Below are 16612 nucleotides of genomic sequence, written 5' to 3' on the forward strand. Positions count from 1 at the left end.
ATCAAACAGTACTTGGGAAGAAGACCTTCAAGGTTAAGGAAGGTGTATGTGGCCGGGCGCGGTGGCTCAAGCCTGTAATCCCAGCACTTTGGGAGGCCGAGACGGGCGGATCACGAGGTCAGGAGATCGAGACCATCCTGGCTAACATGGTGAAACCCCGTCTCTACTAAAAAAAGTACAAAAAACTAGCCGGGCGAGGTGGCGGGCGCCTGTAGACCCAGCTACTCGGGAGGCTGAGGCAGGAGAATGGCAGGAACCCGGGAGGCGGAGCTTGCAGTGAGCTGAGACCCGGCCACAGCACTCCAGCCTGGGCGACAGAGCGAGACTCCGTCTCAAAAAAAAAAAAAAGAAAAAAAAAAGGAAGGTGTATGTTACGAATGAAAGTGTTTATTTAATACAGGGTGCATAATTAATATATTAATTTGTGTTGATATTTATCTTTCTACTGTAAAGCACAGTATTTTAAGATATACTGCTGCCATTGAAGAAGCAGTTAGTCCATTGGGTAATTAAGACGAGATCGGGCATGTTCAGGGTGGTAGGGCTATAGACCCCACTGGGTACTTCACATTTTTCACAGTAGGGTTTTGTATCCAGTCAACCTGTCAGGTACGGTAGTACACCCTGTAATTCCCATTTTTGGAGGCCAAGGAGGGAGGATTGCTTGAGACCAGAATGAGTTTGAGACTAGTCTGGGTGACTTAGTGAGACCCTGTCTCTACAAAAAATACAAAAATTAGCTAGGCGTGGTGGTACATTAGCTACTCGTGAGGCTGAGGCAAGAAGATCCCTTGAGACCAGGCTGCAGTGAGTCAAGATTGTGCCACTACACTTCAGCCTGGGTAACAGAGCAAAACCACAACTCAAAAAACAAAATTGAGTTAAAAACAATTGAAAATATAGCTGATCAATATTTTTATGTCACTGTTTTAAAATATTTCTGTAAAAGTAGATGCATCATAGTGATAATAACACACAGCATTCTAAATAGAATGAATGAATGTATGTATCAGTAAAACCTTGTCACTGCCTTTTCTTATTTTTTTAGTCATGGTATAGACCTGCAGTCTCCACCTTTATAGATGTAAATCATATATGTGCACAACTGTCTATTAAGTAGTTATAAAATACACTAAAAAGGAAGTGAGCATTAGTATAGAGTAAAGAATACTGTGGAGACTGCCTTGCCTGGTGCCATCTTGGCTCACTGCAACCTCCGCTTCCCAGGTTCAAGGAATTCTTCTGCCTCAGCCTCCCAAGTGGCTGGGAGTTACAGGCATGTGCCACCACGCCTGGCTAATTTTTGTATTTTTAGTAGAGACGGGGTTTCACCGTGTTGGCCAGGCTGATCTGGAACTGCTGACCTCAGGTGATCCACCCTCCTCAGCCTCCCAAAGTGCTGGGATTACAGGCATGAGCCACCGTGCCTGGCCATTTGTGATTGGAGTTTTAAATTAAGGATCATAATGTTTCTGCATGGTGTTTTATCTGCTATTATTCTTCGGTTGGTTTCTTCTAAGTGTTCCATTGACCTGAAGAAAAATGTACTCGTGATCGGCACCACAGGCTCCCAGACCACCTTTCTTCCTGAGGGAGAGCTACCAGAATGCGCCCGGTTGGCATATGGGGCCGGAAGAGAGGATGTACGGCCAGAGGAGATTGCAGACCAAGAATTAGCAGAAGCCCTTCAAAAATCAGCAGAGGATGCAGGTATTTGGAATGGCTGAACTCTTCAATACTTGTTATTAATGGGTAAGCCAGGGAAATGTGGGCTTCAGAAGGGGTAGGAACCTTTCCAGTTTTTAATCAATCTCATGGTCCAGTAGTAGATGTGTTCATTATTTGTCTTCTTAACCTCCTCCTTTGATCTTCCTTTTTTTTTTTTTTTTTTTTTGGGAGATGTTGTCTCACTCTGTCACCCAGGTTGGAGTTCAGTGTGCAGTGTGACATGATTGTAGTTCACTGTACCCTTGACTTCCTGGGCTCAAGCAGTCCTCTCATCTCAGCCTCCTGAGTAGCTGGGACTACACCTGGCTAATTTTTTTTATTTTTAGCAGAGATGGGGAGATGGGGTCTTGCTGTGTTGTCCAGGCCTATCCAACTCCTGGGCTCAAGCAATCCTCCTGCCTTGGCCTCCCAAAGTGCTGGGATTACAAGTGTGAGCTACCATATCCAAACCCATCTCTTAATACAATAACAAAAAATTCTGTATTCTGGCCCAGTGTGGTGGCTTACGCCTGTTACCCAGTGCTTTGGGAGGCTCAGGTGGGCGGATCACCTGAAGTCAGGAGTTTGAGACCAGCCTGGCCATGGTGAAACCCCATCTTTACTAAAAATATAAAAATTAGCAGGGTGCAGTGGCACACCCCCGTAATGCCAGCTACTTGAGAGGCTGAGGCAGGAGAACTGCTTGAACTTGGGAGGCGGAGGTTGCAGTGAGCCAAGATGGCACCACTGCACTCCAGCCTGGGCAACAGAGTGAGACACTATCATAAAAAGGAGAAACATTCTGTATTTTAGTATTTCAACAGATTAAGAACAGCTAAGTCCATTGCTGTGTTTTAAGATAGATTGGGGTTATTTTGCTTAGATACATTTTAGAAGCTTCCTAAATTTTTTTAGGAAGTTTTTTTTGTATGTTTTTGTTTTGTGATTTTCCTAAAGAAAATTATGACAGTAAACAGATACTAACTTTTGAGTCCAACAGTGTTTCCCTATTTCTTTCTTTTTATTAGGCCTATTTTATTTTATTTTTTTTATTACTCTATTTTATTTTATTTTATTTTATTTTATTTTATTTTATTTGGTCTTACTCTGTTGCCCAGGCTGGAGTGCAGTGTCACAGCCATGGCTCACTGCAGCCTCAGCCTCAGTCTCAAAACAGGCTCAAGTGGATCCTCTTGCCTTAGCCTCCCAAAGTATTACAGGCATGAGCCACCATGCCTCTTAGACCTGGTTTATTTTGAAAGGTATCATTGCTACTGTGTGTAAGCAGCCCTAACTTTTAAAATATTTACTGAAAGTGCTGCCACCAAAGACAGAAGAACCAACAAAAAGAAGTATAAATTTTTATTTACCTAATTAAAAAAAAATTTTTTTTTGAGACAAAGTCTCACTCTGTCACCCAGGCTGATCCTCCCGTCTCCCCTTCCTGAGTAGCTATGACTACAGATGCTTGCCACCACGTCTAACTAATTTCTATATTTTTTGTAGAGATGAGGTTCTGCCATGTTGCCCAGGCTGGTCTTGAACTCCTGGGCTCAAGGAGTCCACCTGCCTCAGCCTCCCGAAATGACAGGATTATAGGAGCGAGCCACCATGCCTGACCAGCATAACTGAACATTACTGAAGATGCATTGTTATGGTCTGAGATTACAGTATTGTTATCAGGCCGTATTAGCACTGTATATATTGAAATTGTGCTACCTAATACTTCTTTCTGAGTCTCAGTTGTTTAGCTTGTTTAAATGTAATGATGGAGCTAAGTTTTCTGGATAAAATGGGGTAACACAGTTTTGCTGAAACCCCCCATTTATTATAGAACAGTGACTTTAGGATATATTTTCTAGAAGCTGAATAGAATTTACTTTTGAGTTTGGGTTATTTTACAGTCTTGTGCTGGAATTATTCATCAGTGTGACTAGTGTCACATTGCTTTTTCTAGTACAGTAAAATACTAGATTTACAAGTTCAGGGAATAGCTTTATCCTAAAGACGAAAGGGGTGAGAGTTGTAAAAACAACCAGGCAGCTTTTGCCACTGTTTTACTGCAGAACATTCAGATGTCTGTCATTGAGCTTTAGAATGGGTGTGGGTGGCACATGGAGTTTTCCAGGTTGACTTTGTTCAGAATCAGCCCCATCACCTTTTGACTTAGTTTTACATATAAAGTACAGTTTGAGTCAGGGCGTGGTGGCTCATGCTTGTGATCCCAGCACTTTGGTAGGCCGAGGCAGGAGGATCACTTGAGCCTGGGAGTTTGAAACCGGCCTGGGCAACATAGTGAGTCTCTGTCTCTACAAGGAAAAAAAAAAAGCCAGCCATGGTGGCGCACCTATAGTCTCAGCTGCTTGAGAAGCTGAGATGGGAGGATCACCTAACCCCAGGAGCTCAAGGCTGCTGTGAGCCATCGTTGCGCCACTGCACTCCAGCCTGGGTGACAGAATGAGATCCTGTGTCAAAAAAAAAGAATTGACTCCCATCACCTTTTGGCTCAAGTTTTTATATTAAGTACAGTTTTGGTTGTAAATTAAGTATTTTGTAGGAAGGGGGGAATTTTGAACAACCAGACAAACTAACTTAGTAGTTTTAATCTTACCAGCAAGGTAAGCTTGAATGAGTTTGACATAGTTCCTTACAAAGTTTTGCATTTGGGGTGTAATTTATCATCTTAGTCATGATGCTGTGTGTTAATATGAGGATATATTATCATTTTATGAAATGTCTCTTTTTTTTTTTCCTTTTAACTTCCACAGTCTTGGTGCCATTTTTTAAGAAACATCAGCTGATGATAGCAGTATTTTCTAACCTACTAATAACAGTTATCCTTTTTTGGTAATTACCATATTTTAATAAAAGTTTGGGAGATTAAAACAGATACACTTATGTTTCCAGGCTTAGTGAAGGGGATGTACCAACTTTAAAGAATTAAAAGAAAATGGCTTTTTACTTAAATAACCTTTTGTTGCTGGTAGTATGGCTTGTGCTAATTTTTGTAATATTTAAGTAATGAAATAAGTCTAAATATCAGGTCCTTTTTATTTAGAACATTGACTTCCTAATATCATCCGAATAAATACTCTAGACATAGTAGGTGAAAGTATTTTGTAAAATAGTAGGTGAAAGTATTTTAGTAGAGATGAGGTTTCATGAGGTTTAGTAGAGATGAAACCTCATCTCTACTAAAAATACAAAAATTAGCCAGGCATGGTGTGGGCACCTGTAATCCCAGCTACTCTGGAGGCTGAGGCAGGAGAATTGCTTGAACCCGGGATTCAGAGGTTGCAGTGGGCCAAGATCGCACCACTCTACTCAGCCTGGGTGACAGAATGAGACTCCTTCTCCAAAAAAAAAAAAAAAAAAAAATTAGCCAGGCATGGTGGCGTGCACCTGTGGTCCAGCTGCTCGGGAGGGTGAGGTGGGAAGATCTCCTGATCCTGGGGAGGTCAAGGCTACAGTGAGTTGTGGTTGCACCACTGCACTCCAGCCTAGGCAACGGTGAGACTCTGTCTCAAAAAAAACAAACAAAAAACAAACAAAAAAAAGCTTATTTTTAAAATACTTTATATAAACTCTATATTCAAATGTTAAAAAAAAACAAAAACATGTTTTTAATAGTAGGGATGAGGTTTCACTATGTTGCCCCAGCTGGTTTTGAACTCCTGACCTCAAGTGATCCTCCTGGACCTCTCAAAGTGTTGGGATTGCAGGCCAGAGTCACTGTGCTCAGCCTGATGTATTATTTAAATACCGATGAAAAAATAAAGAAGATAAGCTAGGACAGAATTTAATTAGGTGGTTTGTTTTCCTCTAAAATTGAATCTCAACTGAGAAAGAAATTTGGAAAGGGACTGTTAGATACGTTCACTCAATTTTACTCCATAAGAAGTTTTTTTTACCACCTAATTCCATCGGATGTATCTGCTTTCTTCACCTGTCTCACATTTGCCCATGAATTCTCTATGTGTAGAAACATAAAATTAATTTCTTTACAAGATCTATTAAAAATCTGTTGAAATTAACAAATTGTTGTGTATATTGTGAGAGAATGAAAGCAACCAGCAAATATTTTGGATGTCCAAACTACAGAAACATCCCCCAACTTTGAATCTACCAGTTCCTGATTTTAAAGATGACAAAAGAACGGAGACTATAACCCTGCATGCTGTGTGGTTTGCATTGTTAACCCAAGTTTGCTTGTCTGTTTCCTAATTCACACAGAGCGTCAGAAGCCATGATGCATGTAGTGTGTGTGTACTGCAGCTGGAGTGGGCCCCAGACCAGGTATTTATAGACACCATGTTAAGCCTTCCATCCAGTTGTCATCTGTGATCTGAAAGTCTGTATCTGCAGCAGTTTGGGAAGTTAGCATTTGTCATTCAGCATTTCACCTTGTTCAGTCTGGTTACAACTAGCCTATATGCATTTGTATTTTGGTATGCATACATGCATATGTAACATAAATTCCTGTTGAGAAATGTATTCGTTATTAGAACCATGCGAGAGGGAGAAAATCCCAGTAAAAACAGTGTCTATTATACCTGCCCCATCTTGGCTACTATAAATATCACGTCAAGAATATTGGCATCACAACACTTTGTTGTTGGAGATAACTATGCTTTTATGGGTTTCATAAGTCCCTTTCCTCTGAAAAACTGAAAGTTATTTTTTTACATTACTGCACACAACTACCTGGAGTTATGGAGGGTTAGAAATTTTAATTTTGTTAAAGAAGAAATGGAAACTTAGGCCAGGGGACTTGTCAAGGGTGACTCTGTGAACAACAACAGGAGCTAAGGCTTTGCTTTTCCTTCTGTCCCTGGCCTGACAGATTTTCAGGAAGCACTCTGCTTTCATTTCCTCTGATGTAAATATGGTAAACATCAGCTCGAGTACATTGACTGACTGACTAAGAGGAGGAAAGATGGTCTTTTAAGCCATCATCGTAAGACTTTGTAGGAGTTTGCAGGCTGGTTGGAATTAGATACATAACATTTAGTTTCTCTTCTTTCTTTCCTTTTTCTTTTTCTTGTAAGGATAGGTTAAAAGCAGGCATCGTTTAATTATTCTTGATATCCACTGTCCTCATCCTCTTTTCCTATCATTCTGTAAACTGACCTGGTCCTCCGCTTCATTTAGGACTTAGGCTAGTGAAACTGACCTTCTCAGCTACGGGAGGATTATATGCAACTTTTTTAGTACAAAATTAATTGAGGGTGTGTTCACCTTGACCTCACTTGTTTATAACTAACACACAAATACCAGAAGGCCGTTACCATACCTCTTTATGTTGCTTACATGGATATTTCACTACAATGCATTGTTTTTGTTAACATTAGTTCAAAATTCAGCCTCTTCCAGAGTCAGCCTTAGGAATTTATAAATAAAACTAATAACTGTTAGACATCTGGTGGGATGAAAATAAAAAAACTAATAACTGTGTTTCTAGACTCTAATGGGTATAGCCTAAACTGAGATAAGCGCAGTTTTCCTTTTTACCCCTAAAGTATAAGTAAGGTAAGGTTGTTTCATGGGAAGTCAATAGCTTCCTGAAACAGTGCTTTGTCTTCTCGTGCTGTTAACCAGTAGTTTATTAGAATGATTTAAAGCCATTTGAATATAACTGCTTTGCTTCTTTTTAAGATCAAGCCCCCTTGTTGGATGTTAACATTTAGTACTGAGCATTTGAGTTGCATCTGCCCTAATAATTGTATTTTGCAGTCATTTTTGTTACTGGCCTTTTGATTTTTATTTATTATTATTATTATTATTATTATTATTATTATTTTTTGACCGAGTTTCATTCTTTCATCCAGACTGGAGTGCAGTGGCACAATCTTGGCTTACTGCAACCTCTCCCTCCTGGGTTCAAGCGATTCTTCTGCCTCAGCCTCCCGAGTAGCTGGGATTACAGGCATCCGCCACCACACCCGGCTAATTTTTGTATTTTTAGTAGAGATGAGGTTTCACCATGTTGGCCAGGCTGTTCTCGAACTCCTGACCTCAGGTGATCCACCTACCTCGGCCTCCCAAAGTTCTGGGATTACAGGCATGAGCCACTGCGCCCAGCCCTTTTTGATTTTTAATTAAAGATCTTACAATGGTCGGGCGCAGCGGCTCTCGCCTGTAATCCCAGCACTTTGGGAGGCCGAGGCAAGCGGATCACCTGAGGTCAGGAGTTCGAGACCACGCTGACCGACATGGAGAAACCCCGTCTCTACTAAAAATACAAAATTAGGCGTGTGGCGCATACGTGTAAGGGAGGCTGAGGCAGGAGAATTGCTTGAACCTGGGAGGCGGAGGTTGCAGTGAGCTGAGATGGCACCATTGCACTTCTGCCTGGGCAACAAGAGCGAAACTCCGTCTCAAAAAAAAAAAAAAAAATCTTACGTGCATAGAGGTCAATTTTTAACTGAATCAGTGGCAAAAGAAGAGCTGGAACTGATGTTTAATGATATCATTATGATGCTTACACTGAGCTAGTGTTTTAGACTGCCATCTTGTTTTGGTGGCCATTAAGTAGCAATGAATTTAAATAGTCATTGCCAATTGAAAAACTATTAATGAACCATCTCCCTCCACATTCCCCTTTCTTTAAAATACTTAAGTATTCTTAACTTAGTTGCACACTATTAATGTGATAAAAATTTACAAGCCTTTAAAGTTGTATTATTTGGTAGGATGATGATTGTGATTTAATCTGCTGATCATTCGTTTACTTTTGTACTCTGAGTCAGATGCTCACCCAGTTTTACCATGATTTTTGGAAAGCTTGGCTAGAAATAAAATAGAACATTTGCTTCTGTGTCCCCAATCATTATGTTATTTCTTATTTCTCTTTATAATTCCCTCTCTGTCCAGGTATACCTGGTTTTAGACTTCTCATTTGTAACCTCAGTGTTCACAATTGAAACTTACAAAAAAGTGCATTAGCATGAGAATCATTCTGGTGCAAAGATTCTCACGATTTGTAATATCCTTAAGAATCACCCAAGGAGCTTATTGAAAATGCACATTCCTGGATTTACTCTCAAGTATGGTACCCCAGTGTCTGCATACATCACAAGCATCCCTGGTAGTTTTAGGGCAAGTGGTGAAAAAAATACACTTGGAGAAACTATTCTAGAGTTGTAGACTAGACTAGGGAATAAAGAAACATAAATGTCCTTCAGTCCTGAGCACTAACCCCGCCATTTTGTGAATGCATGTTAATGGTACTTAATCACATTGAATTACAGTGTGCATATTTTATTAAGAACACATCTACCTCTTATTCTGATGTTGTGATTGTCTACCACAATGAGAAAGTAATTTTAAAATCATTTATATTTGTATAAGAGAAACTCGAGTTTGAGGACCTTATTTTATTCTGCCCTATTTAGATTTGTATCCTCTGGTAATTTAGTGGCGTTAGTTACCTGCTAATTAATATTTTTCCTTTCCCCTGTGTTCCATATAGAGAAAAGCGGTAAAGAATCTACCTCACTGGGAATGTCATCATTACCAACTTCAGATGGGTTTAACCATCCAGCCCATTCTTTAGGACAGAGTCCTGATAATGGTAATCCTATGAGTCTTGCTCGCTCTGTCTCTGCTTCAGTCTGCCCTATCAAGCCCAGTGACCCAGATAGCATTGAACCTAAAGCTGTGAAGGCTTTGAAGGCTTCAGCTGAATTCCAGATAAACTCTAAAAAGAAAGAACATCTTTCTTTACAAGATCTTTCTGATCATGCTTCCTCAGCAGACCATGCTCCAACAGATCAGAGTCCAGCTATACCTATGCAGAATTCATCCGAAGAAACAACTGTTGCAGGTAATCTGGAGAAATCTGCTGAAAGAAGCACCCAGGGCCTCAAATTTCATCTCCATACAAGACAGGAAGCTAGTTTATCTGTAACATCTACTAGGATGCATGAACCACAGATGTTTCTAGGTGAAAAGGATTGGCATCCAGAAAATCATAACCTGAGTCAAGTGAGTGACCCTCAGCAGCACGAACAAGCAGGGAATGAACAGTATGAGGTTGCACAACAAAAAGCTTCACATGACCGAGAATATCTTTGTAACATAGGGGACCTTGAGCTTCCTGAAGAAAGGCAACAGAATCAACACAAAATTGTTGATTTGGAAGCTACGATGAAAGGAAATGGGCTCCCACAGAATGTGGATCTTCCGAGTACGAAGAAAAGTATTCCACTTTCAGGATGCAGTGGCTGCTCCAATTCAGAAACACTTATGGAAATAGATATAGCTGAACAGTCCCTAGTTACTGTGCTTAATTCAACAGGCAGGCAGAATGCCAATGTCAAGAACATTGGTGCATTGGATCTCACTTTAGATAATCCCTTGATGGAAGTAGAAACATCAAAATGTAACCCTTCATCTGAAATTTTGAATGATTCCATTTCCACTCAGGATTTACAGTCCCCAGAAACTAATGTTGAAATATCTGGAACAAATAAAGAATATGGCCATTGCTCCTCCTCTCCAAGTCTCTGTGGCAGTTGTCAGCCCTCTGTGGAGTCAGCAGAAGAATCTTGTTCATCTATAACGGCCGCCTTGAAAGAACTTCATGAACTTTTGGTTGTTAGCAGTAAACCAGCTTCAGAAAATACATCTGAAGAAGTAATCTTTCAATCAGAAACCATAGCTGAGGGCCAAACCAGTATTAAAGACCTTTCTGAAAGATGGACCCAAAATGAGCATCTTACCGGGACTGAACAGTGTCCACAAGTCTCCTTTCATCAGACCGTATCTGTATCAATGAAGACAGAAAAATTAACAGTTACTTCATCTGACACTGGAATAGAAGCTGTAGAAAGTGGAAACTTCAGGAGTCTAGGTGATGGTCTGTCAACTGATGAGGAAGGTGTCCCCAAATCGAGGGAATCCATAAACAAGAACAGTTCTGTCACTGTAACCTCAGCTAAAACATCTGATCAGTTACACTGCACCTTAGGTGTAGAAATTTCACCCAAACTTTTAGCAGGTGAGGAGGATGCACTCAATCAGACTTCTGAGCAAACTAAGTCTTTGTCATCCAATTTCATATTGGTTAAAGACTTAGGTCAGGGCATACAGAATTCAGTAACAGACAGGCCGGAAACCACAGAAAATGTCTGTCCTGAAGCTTCGAGGCTGTTACTTGAATATGAACCACCTACCAGCCATCCATCATCAAGTCCTGCCATTCTTCCACCATTGATTTTTCCTGCTGCAGATATTGACCGGATTCTCCGTGCTGGCTTTACTTTGCAGGAAGCTCTTGGAGCTTTGCATCGAGTTGGTGGGAATGCAGACCTTGCACTTCTTGTTTTGCTCGCAAAAAACATCGTAGTTCCTACATGACTATGGGAAAGTGGGCTAGACTGTTGTCCATTCCCTTTAAACAAAAGAAAGCTCTCTCTCTATACACACACACACATACACACTCACCACATATACAGTATATGTAGAGACCTGCAAGCAGAATGTTGAGCCAGATTTTTTTTAAAGATTTTTTTCGGCCAAAGTAATTTATGATCTCTTGTCCGATGAATTTGTCTATCCTACTTGTTAAAATTTAGGCCTTTTTAAATGTATTGGCAGTATGTGCATACAAAAGCTTTTTATTCTCATTAAGATGTATCCTGGAATAAAACGGATGGTTTTGTGTATAGCATACTGTTTTAGAATGAGAGTAAATGCTTTGAAAAGCAAAAGCCATGAGAAATCCCACTACCCATCCAGCTAAAAACAGATTAACTCTCCATACTGTGTGTGTCTGTGCTGATGGCAAGGTGTGGCTTGCTGGCTCAGTTGTCAATTTAGAAACTTTTGACCACATAGTTTGGTGTTTGGAATTCTACCCAGCACTCTGTGTATCATGAATCATTAATTATAACAGGAAATTGGAGAATAATTGAATACCTTATCGTAGAGTGGTATGTTTTTATTTGTGTGCTTAGGATTTGACATTTTAATAGGGTGAACAGGAGGGTTTAAATCTTGGGCTCCTTTGTGCATCGCAGGCTGCTGCGTGGATTGCCATGAATCCTTATTACGTTGGATGGCATATTGTGGGGCAGTTACAACGAGAGTGAAACATGGTGCTATCCAGATTTTTAAAAGAACAGAACAACCATAATTCCATTTGCAGATGTCAAGAACTGTGAGGGAAAAATAATAGCCTAAACACTGGAATTTGCTAGAGTTTGGGTTTGCTAGCATCTCTCTGATAACACCTCAACCCTTAATGACTAATGATGGACTTAAGTTCGGGAATGGATTGATCGCCAGCAGCTTATTTCCTTTCTAGATTCATCTTCTGCCAGGAAGTTCTTTAAACGCTCAGTGCGAGCTGTAATCTGAGTGAGATACTGAAGTGTGGTAACCTTGTCACTAGTTATCTTGGTGCTTGGAATGGTCAGTCAATTTGGAGAGTGTCCTTTGTGGCAGTGGTAATAGTAATTACAGTTTCTGACTTAAGTGGCCTTGGTAGAGTTTCCCATCTTTTTCTTTCCTCAGGAGTTTCTTTTTTAAGCAAAATTCATCATATTTGTGTTTACCATGTCAAGTTAGAGTGGGGCATAATATATAGATGTATTTATTGTGGCCTTTTTTTATATAAGGACTAGCCCTTGGAAACCATCGTCCTGTGGGCCCCACTGTGCAATAACCCTACTGGATAGGTTTTAGATCATTCTTTCCTGGCAGACTGCTCTCTTGGGTACCTAGCAGGAATCTGAAATCTTGGTTTTATTGAAAAGAATTTTGAGATTCATAATTTCTGATTCTAGATTATAGTTTGTAACATGTTTGAAACAGACGCTTCGAAAGAGTGATTTCTCAACTTAGTGTTAAATGATGTTGTCTGAAGTCTGACTCTTTGTAAGCTTGTTCGTTTCATCAAATTTTAAGTCATTGAGCACAATCAAAATGGAGGCTCATATCTCAGGAGTTTTTGAAATTTTAATTTAGGGGCACTTAGAGACCTTTTTTTCTACCCCATCCAACTTCTTTCTTTCCTTTTGCTATGATGTTTGTATGTATGTTACAAGACCTTAGTGACGGGATGGCAAGTCACGTAGATTCATCATGATCCTTTATGTAGTTAGGCAATGGTTGACAGAAGGAGTTGTAGTTTACTGCTTTTCAGAGGGCGCTAAGAACAGCAGGTCAGCCAGGCTGTCTTTAAGATGTTCTTTTAGACAGCTGCACATTGTAGACCCTTTTGCCTGCCCTACACCAAAGATGTACGATGCACTAGGAAACTGCTCATAGGATTTCTGTCAACTGACTTAAAGCTGTGATTGTAATTAAATAGTTGGTGCTATGATTGATGCAAAATATAGTAGCAATGCAATGGGACCCTGTATTTGCTTTATGGGTGGTGGTTTGGGAATGTATTCTAAGCTTATAAATCTTTGGAACCACGGGGTGGGAAGGGTCGGGGAACTTAATGATGACAATAGACTCCCTCCTAAAGGACCTTCCGTATAAGCAGGACGAACCTTGGAGATGTGGGAAACAGTTCCAGGTGGAATATGTAATATCAGTCGGGGAAAGATTTCATTAGGATAGCTTTTTGTGTATGTATATGTATATTTATTTTTAGGAATAGATCTATAGTTGTACATGAATTCCTGTTAGGAATACTTTGAATGAGCTTAACCCACTTGCCAAATATCCTTGTCCCTTCCATCATTTTATTTTTGATATGGGGTCTTGCAGTGTTGCCCAGGCTGGACTCAAACTCTGGGGCTCAAGCAATTCTTCCACCTCATCCTTCTAAGTAGCTGGGACTACATAAAGCCCAATGTATAATTGCTTTTGATTTTTAAAATCATCTTGCCCATCATTTTTATAAAAATTAAGCTGTTTGGCCAACACGGTGAAACCTCGTCTCTACTAAAAATACAAAAAATTAGCTGGGCGTTGTGGCACACGCCTGTAATCCCAGCTACTTGGGAGACTGAGGCAGGAGAATTGCTTGAACCTGGGAGATGGAGGTTGCAGTGAGCTGAGATTGCGCCACTGCACTCCAGCGTGGGTGGCAGAGTGAGACTGTGTCTCACCAAAAAAAAAAAAAAAAAAAAAGAAGCTGTTGACACTATTAATATTTTGGATGACTTAAATGTAGCAGCTCTAGAATGCAAAGGGTATATTAAGGAGCATTACAATAGCGGACCTTCATTGTCAGCTTTTATTCAATTAAGAGCTCCAAAAATGCAGAAATTATGGGTTAACTTCTAAGAATACAATCAAATCCTTGTGAATTCTGGTTGCCAACAGTAATAACCAGTAATGGGCACCTTTACTGGACAGCTCCTTTACCATAACAAGTAGCGGGCAGTTTTGCGGTCAGCACTTACTGCAAGGGTGGTCTCTGTTTCTTCACCAAAGAGAGATTTTCCTGTGTAATTTGTGCCATTTCCCTGAAGTTGGTTCCTGAGCAGAAAGATGTGCTTAGTAACTAGACAGCAGCTTTACATAGGTTATAGATTTTGGTCACTGATGCTGTTAAGAATTATTTCCATACCTGTTCAGGGCTCCAGACAGCCAGTAGCCTTCATCTCACAGTTTGGGCTTCAGCTATTAACACATAAAGATAACCAGTTGCAGCTGGGCGCGGCGGCTCACGCCTGTAATCCCAGCACTTTGGGAGGCCAAGGCAGGTGGATCACCTGAGGTCAGGAGTCTGAGACGGGCCTGGCCAACATGGTGAAACTCCGTCTCTACTGAAAATTTAAAAATTAGCTGGGCGTGGTGGTGCATGCCTGTAATTCCAGCTACTCAGGAGGCTGAGGCAGGAGAATCGCTTGAACCTGGGAAGCGGAGGTTGCAGTAAGATCACGCCATTGCTTGCCCTCCAGCCTGGGCAACAGGAGCAAAACTCCATCTCAAAAAAAAAAGATAACCAGTTGCTTGGCAAAGGAAGCTGGAGAGATGGTGAGTGCATGTGTTAAAACTCTTCTGCCTTGCAACCCACATCTTCTAGAGCTCCCTGTCTCCATATGCACTAAAGGGAGACACAACCCTGTGTGTTTTTCCCAAAGCATGTCTCTAGCAAGAGGGTACATAGAAATGGAATACAAGGCTTTGTGCCACTGATTTTATGATAACCAGTTAATGTGGAATTTGCTGGTTGTCTTACTACAGCTTTCTATCTCCAGTGAAAGCCATAAAAATTTAGGTTAACTGTCAAGCTCATGTCTATATATATATATATATATATATATATGTAAGCTAGCATATACATATGGTGATTGACAAATATAGTTAATTTTATATAGATTTAAAAGCAAGGGATTTTTATATCTACAGACGTACTCTTCACTTATGGTGGCTTTTATCCTGTCACATATATAAATATATATATATATAGATAGCAAACAGCCTTGCAAATCATCAGCTAGAAAAGCTGCAGGGCATTGCAATGGCCTTTTCCTACCTGTTTGCCATCTGTGGTGAGGGTGAGCAGGATGATTGAACTGCTGCATATTTGAAACCTGTTACCACTGGCAGTGTGTCCCAAGAGAAGCTGGCCAGATTATACATTCTACTGTTCTCTAGCACAAACACCAAAAAGCCAAATTTCCCCTTTGGATTTGGTGACTTAGTGTAGTCTGTGGCTGACCTAGAAAGACACAGAGTTATCAAGAGTTTCCCTTCCTAGAAGATGAATGTTACCTTTTGTGTTAGGAGGTACAGAAAATAAAAGCTTTTTTTTTTTTTTCTTGAATTGCTAATTCCTCTTAACAAAGTAAATTCAAAGCCTGTCCTTGAGAACTGGAAATGTAAAATAATGGTTCAAGTTTTACACCTTAGTGATTCCTCAGTAGGTGTTACTAGGAGTTCATTGAATGAACTTAGGAGTGAACCTTCGATGTGCTTGATTTTCTTTTGTGCCTTAGTTTCTCTGAATAGCAGAGGCATCAAATTTTGGTGGGGAATGAGAAGAATATTAGGGGAAAGTTTGAAAATAGCTCTCCTGGAGATGGAGGGCACACAGAGTGGTCCTCAGGCTTACCTTGACTGAGTTGATTTCACAATTATCCTGCATCAGATCATTAGATTTCCACAGTGCTAGGATTATAATAGGGATTTTTGCATCACCAAAAACAGTTTTTAGATGTTTATGTTCTTTGTTGTACTATCAGTGTTGTGCTGGTTAAGGGAGAGAAAAGTTCAAGAAAATCTTACATATTTGAAAGGAAATTGGTTCCTTTTGAAGGCTATGCAACATGAGTCTTTGAACAAGAATTCCTTGCTACTTTGATTCATTCATCAAATATTGAGTGCCTGTGTGTGAGGCACCGGTGAACTCTGGGGATTCAGGGGTAAGTAAAACAGATTGGAACCCTACCCTTGTGAAGCTTTCAGTCTAGAAGGGAGACGTGAAACAAATTTTAAAAGCAACATCTATTTTTGCTGTTAGCGTGCATTTATTTTAAAAGAGTTATTTGGTTCTGCTTCAGAGCAGACTGGGAAAATCAGGCTTACAATGGAATCAGATGCTGTGGGTCTAAAACAGCTCTTTAAAAATACATATTTTTTAGGCCAGGCATGGTAGCTCACACCTGTAATCCCGGCACTTTGGGAGGCCAAGGTGGGTGGATCATGAGGTCAGGAGTTCAAGACCAGCCTGGCCAATATGGTGAAACCTTATCTCTACTAAAAATAAAAAATCAGTTGGGCATGGTGGCACATGCCTGTAGTCCCAGCTACTCAGGAAACTGAGGCAGAAGAATCGCTTGAACCCAGGAAGCGGAGGTTGCAGTAAGCCGAGATCACGCCACTGGACTCTAGCCTGGGCAAGAGTGAGACTCCGTCTCAAAAAAAAAAAAAAAAAAAAAATTTTTTTTTAAATGGAATCAGAGAAACCAACAAAAAAATGTAACATGTATAAATG

At 40.4% G+C, this 16612-nt stretch overlaps 2 protein-coding genes across 2 annotated transcripts in view; both read left to right on the forward strand.

Annotated features, from left to right (window-relative positions):
- The window catches only part of DDI2 (DNA damage inducible 1 homolog 2), a 44016-nt gene extending 33614 nt beyond the window's left edge, over positions 1–10402 (forward strand). The window contains exons 8-10 of the mRNA XM_025381313.1: positions 1521–1710; positions 5941–6003; positions 9179–10402. Of these exons, the coding sequence (XP_025237098.1) occupies positions 1521–1710; positions 5941–5957 (207 nt within the window). The 3' untranslated portion in view covers positions 5958–6003; positions 9179–10402. The remainder of the gene's footprint in view (positions 1–1520; positions 1711–5940; positions 6004–9178) is intronic.
- RSC1A1 (regulator of solute carriers 1) lies at positions 9194–11374 on the forward strand. The gene has a single exon (XM_025381303.1). It carries the CDS (start codon positions 9211–9213, stop codon positions 11065–11067), a length of 1857 nt encoding a protein of 618 aa, XP_025237088.1. The 5' UTR covers positions 9194–9210; the 3' UTR covers positions 11068–11374.
- The last annotated feature ends 5238 nt before the right edge of the window (positions 11375–16612 follow it).

Source organism: Theropithecus gelada, chromosome 1 (genome assembly GCF_003255815.1).
Source record: "Theropithecus gelada isolate Dixy chromosome 1, Tgel_1.0, whole genome shotgun sequence".
Taxonomy (NCBI): Eukaryota; Metazoa; Chordata; class Mammalia; order Primates; family Cercopithecidae; genus Theropithecus; species Theropithecus gelada.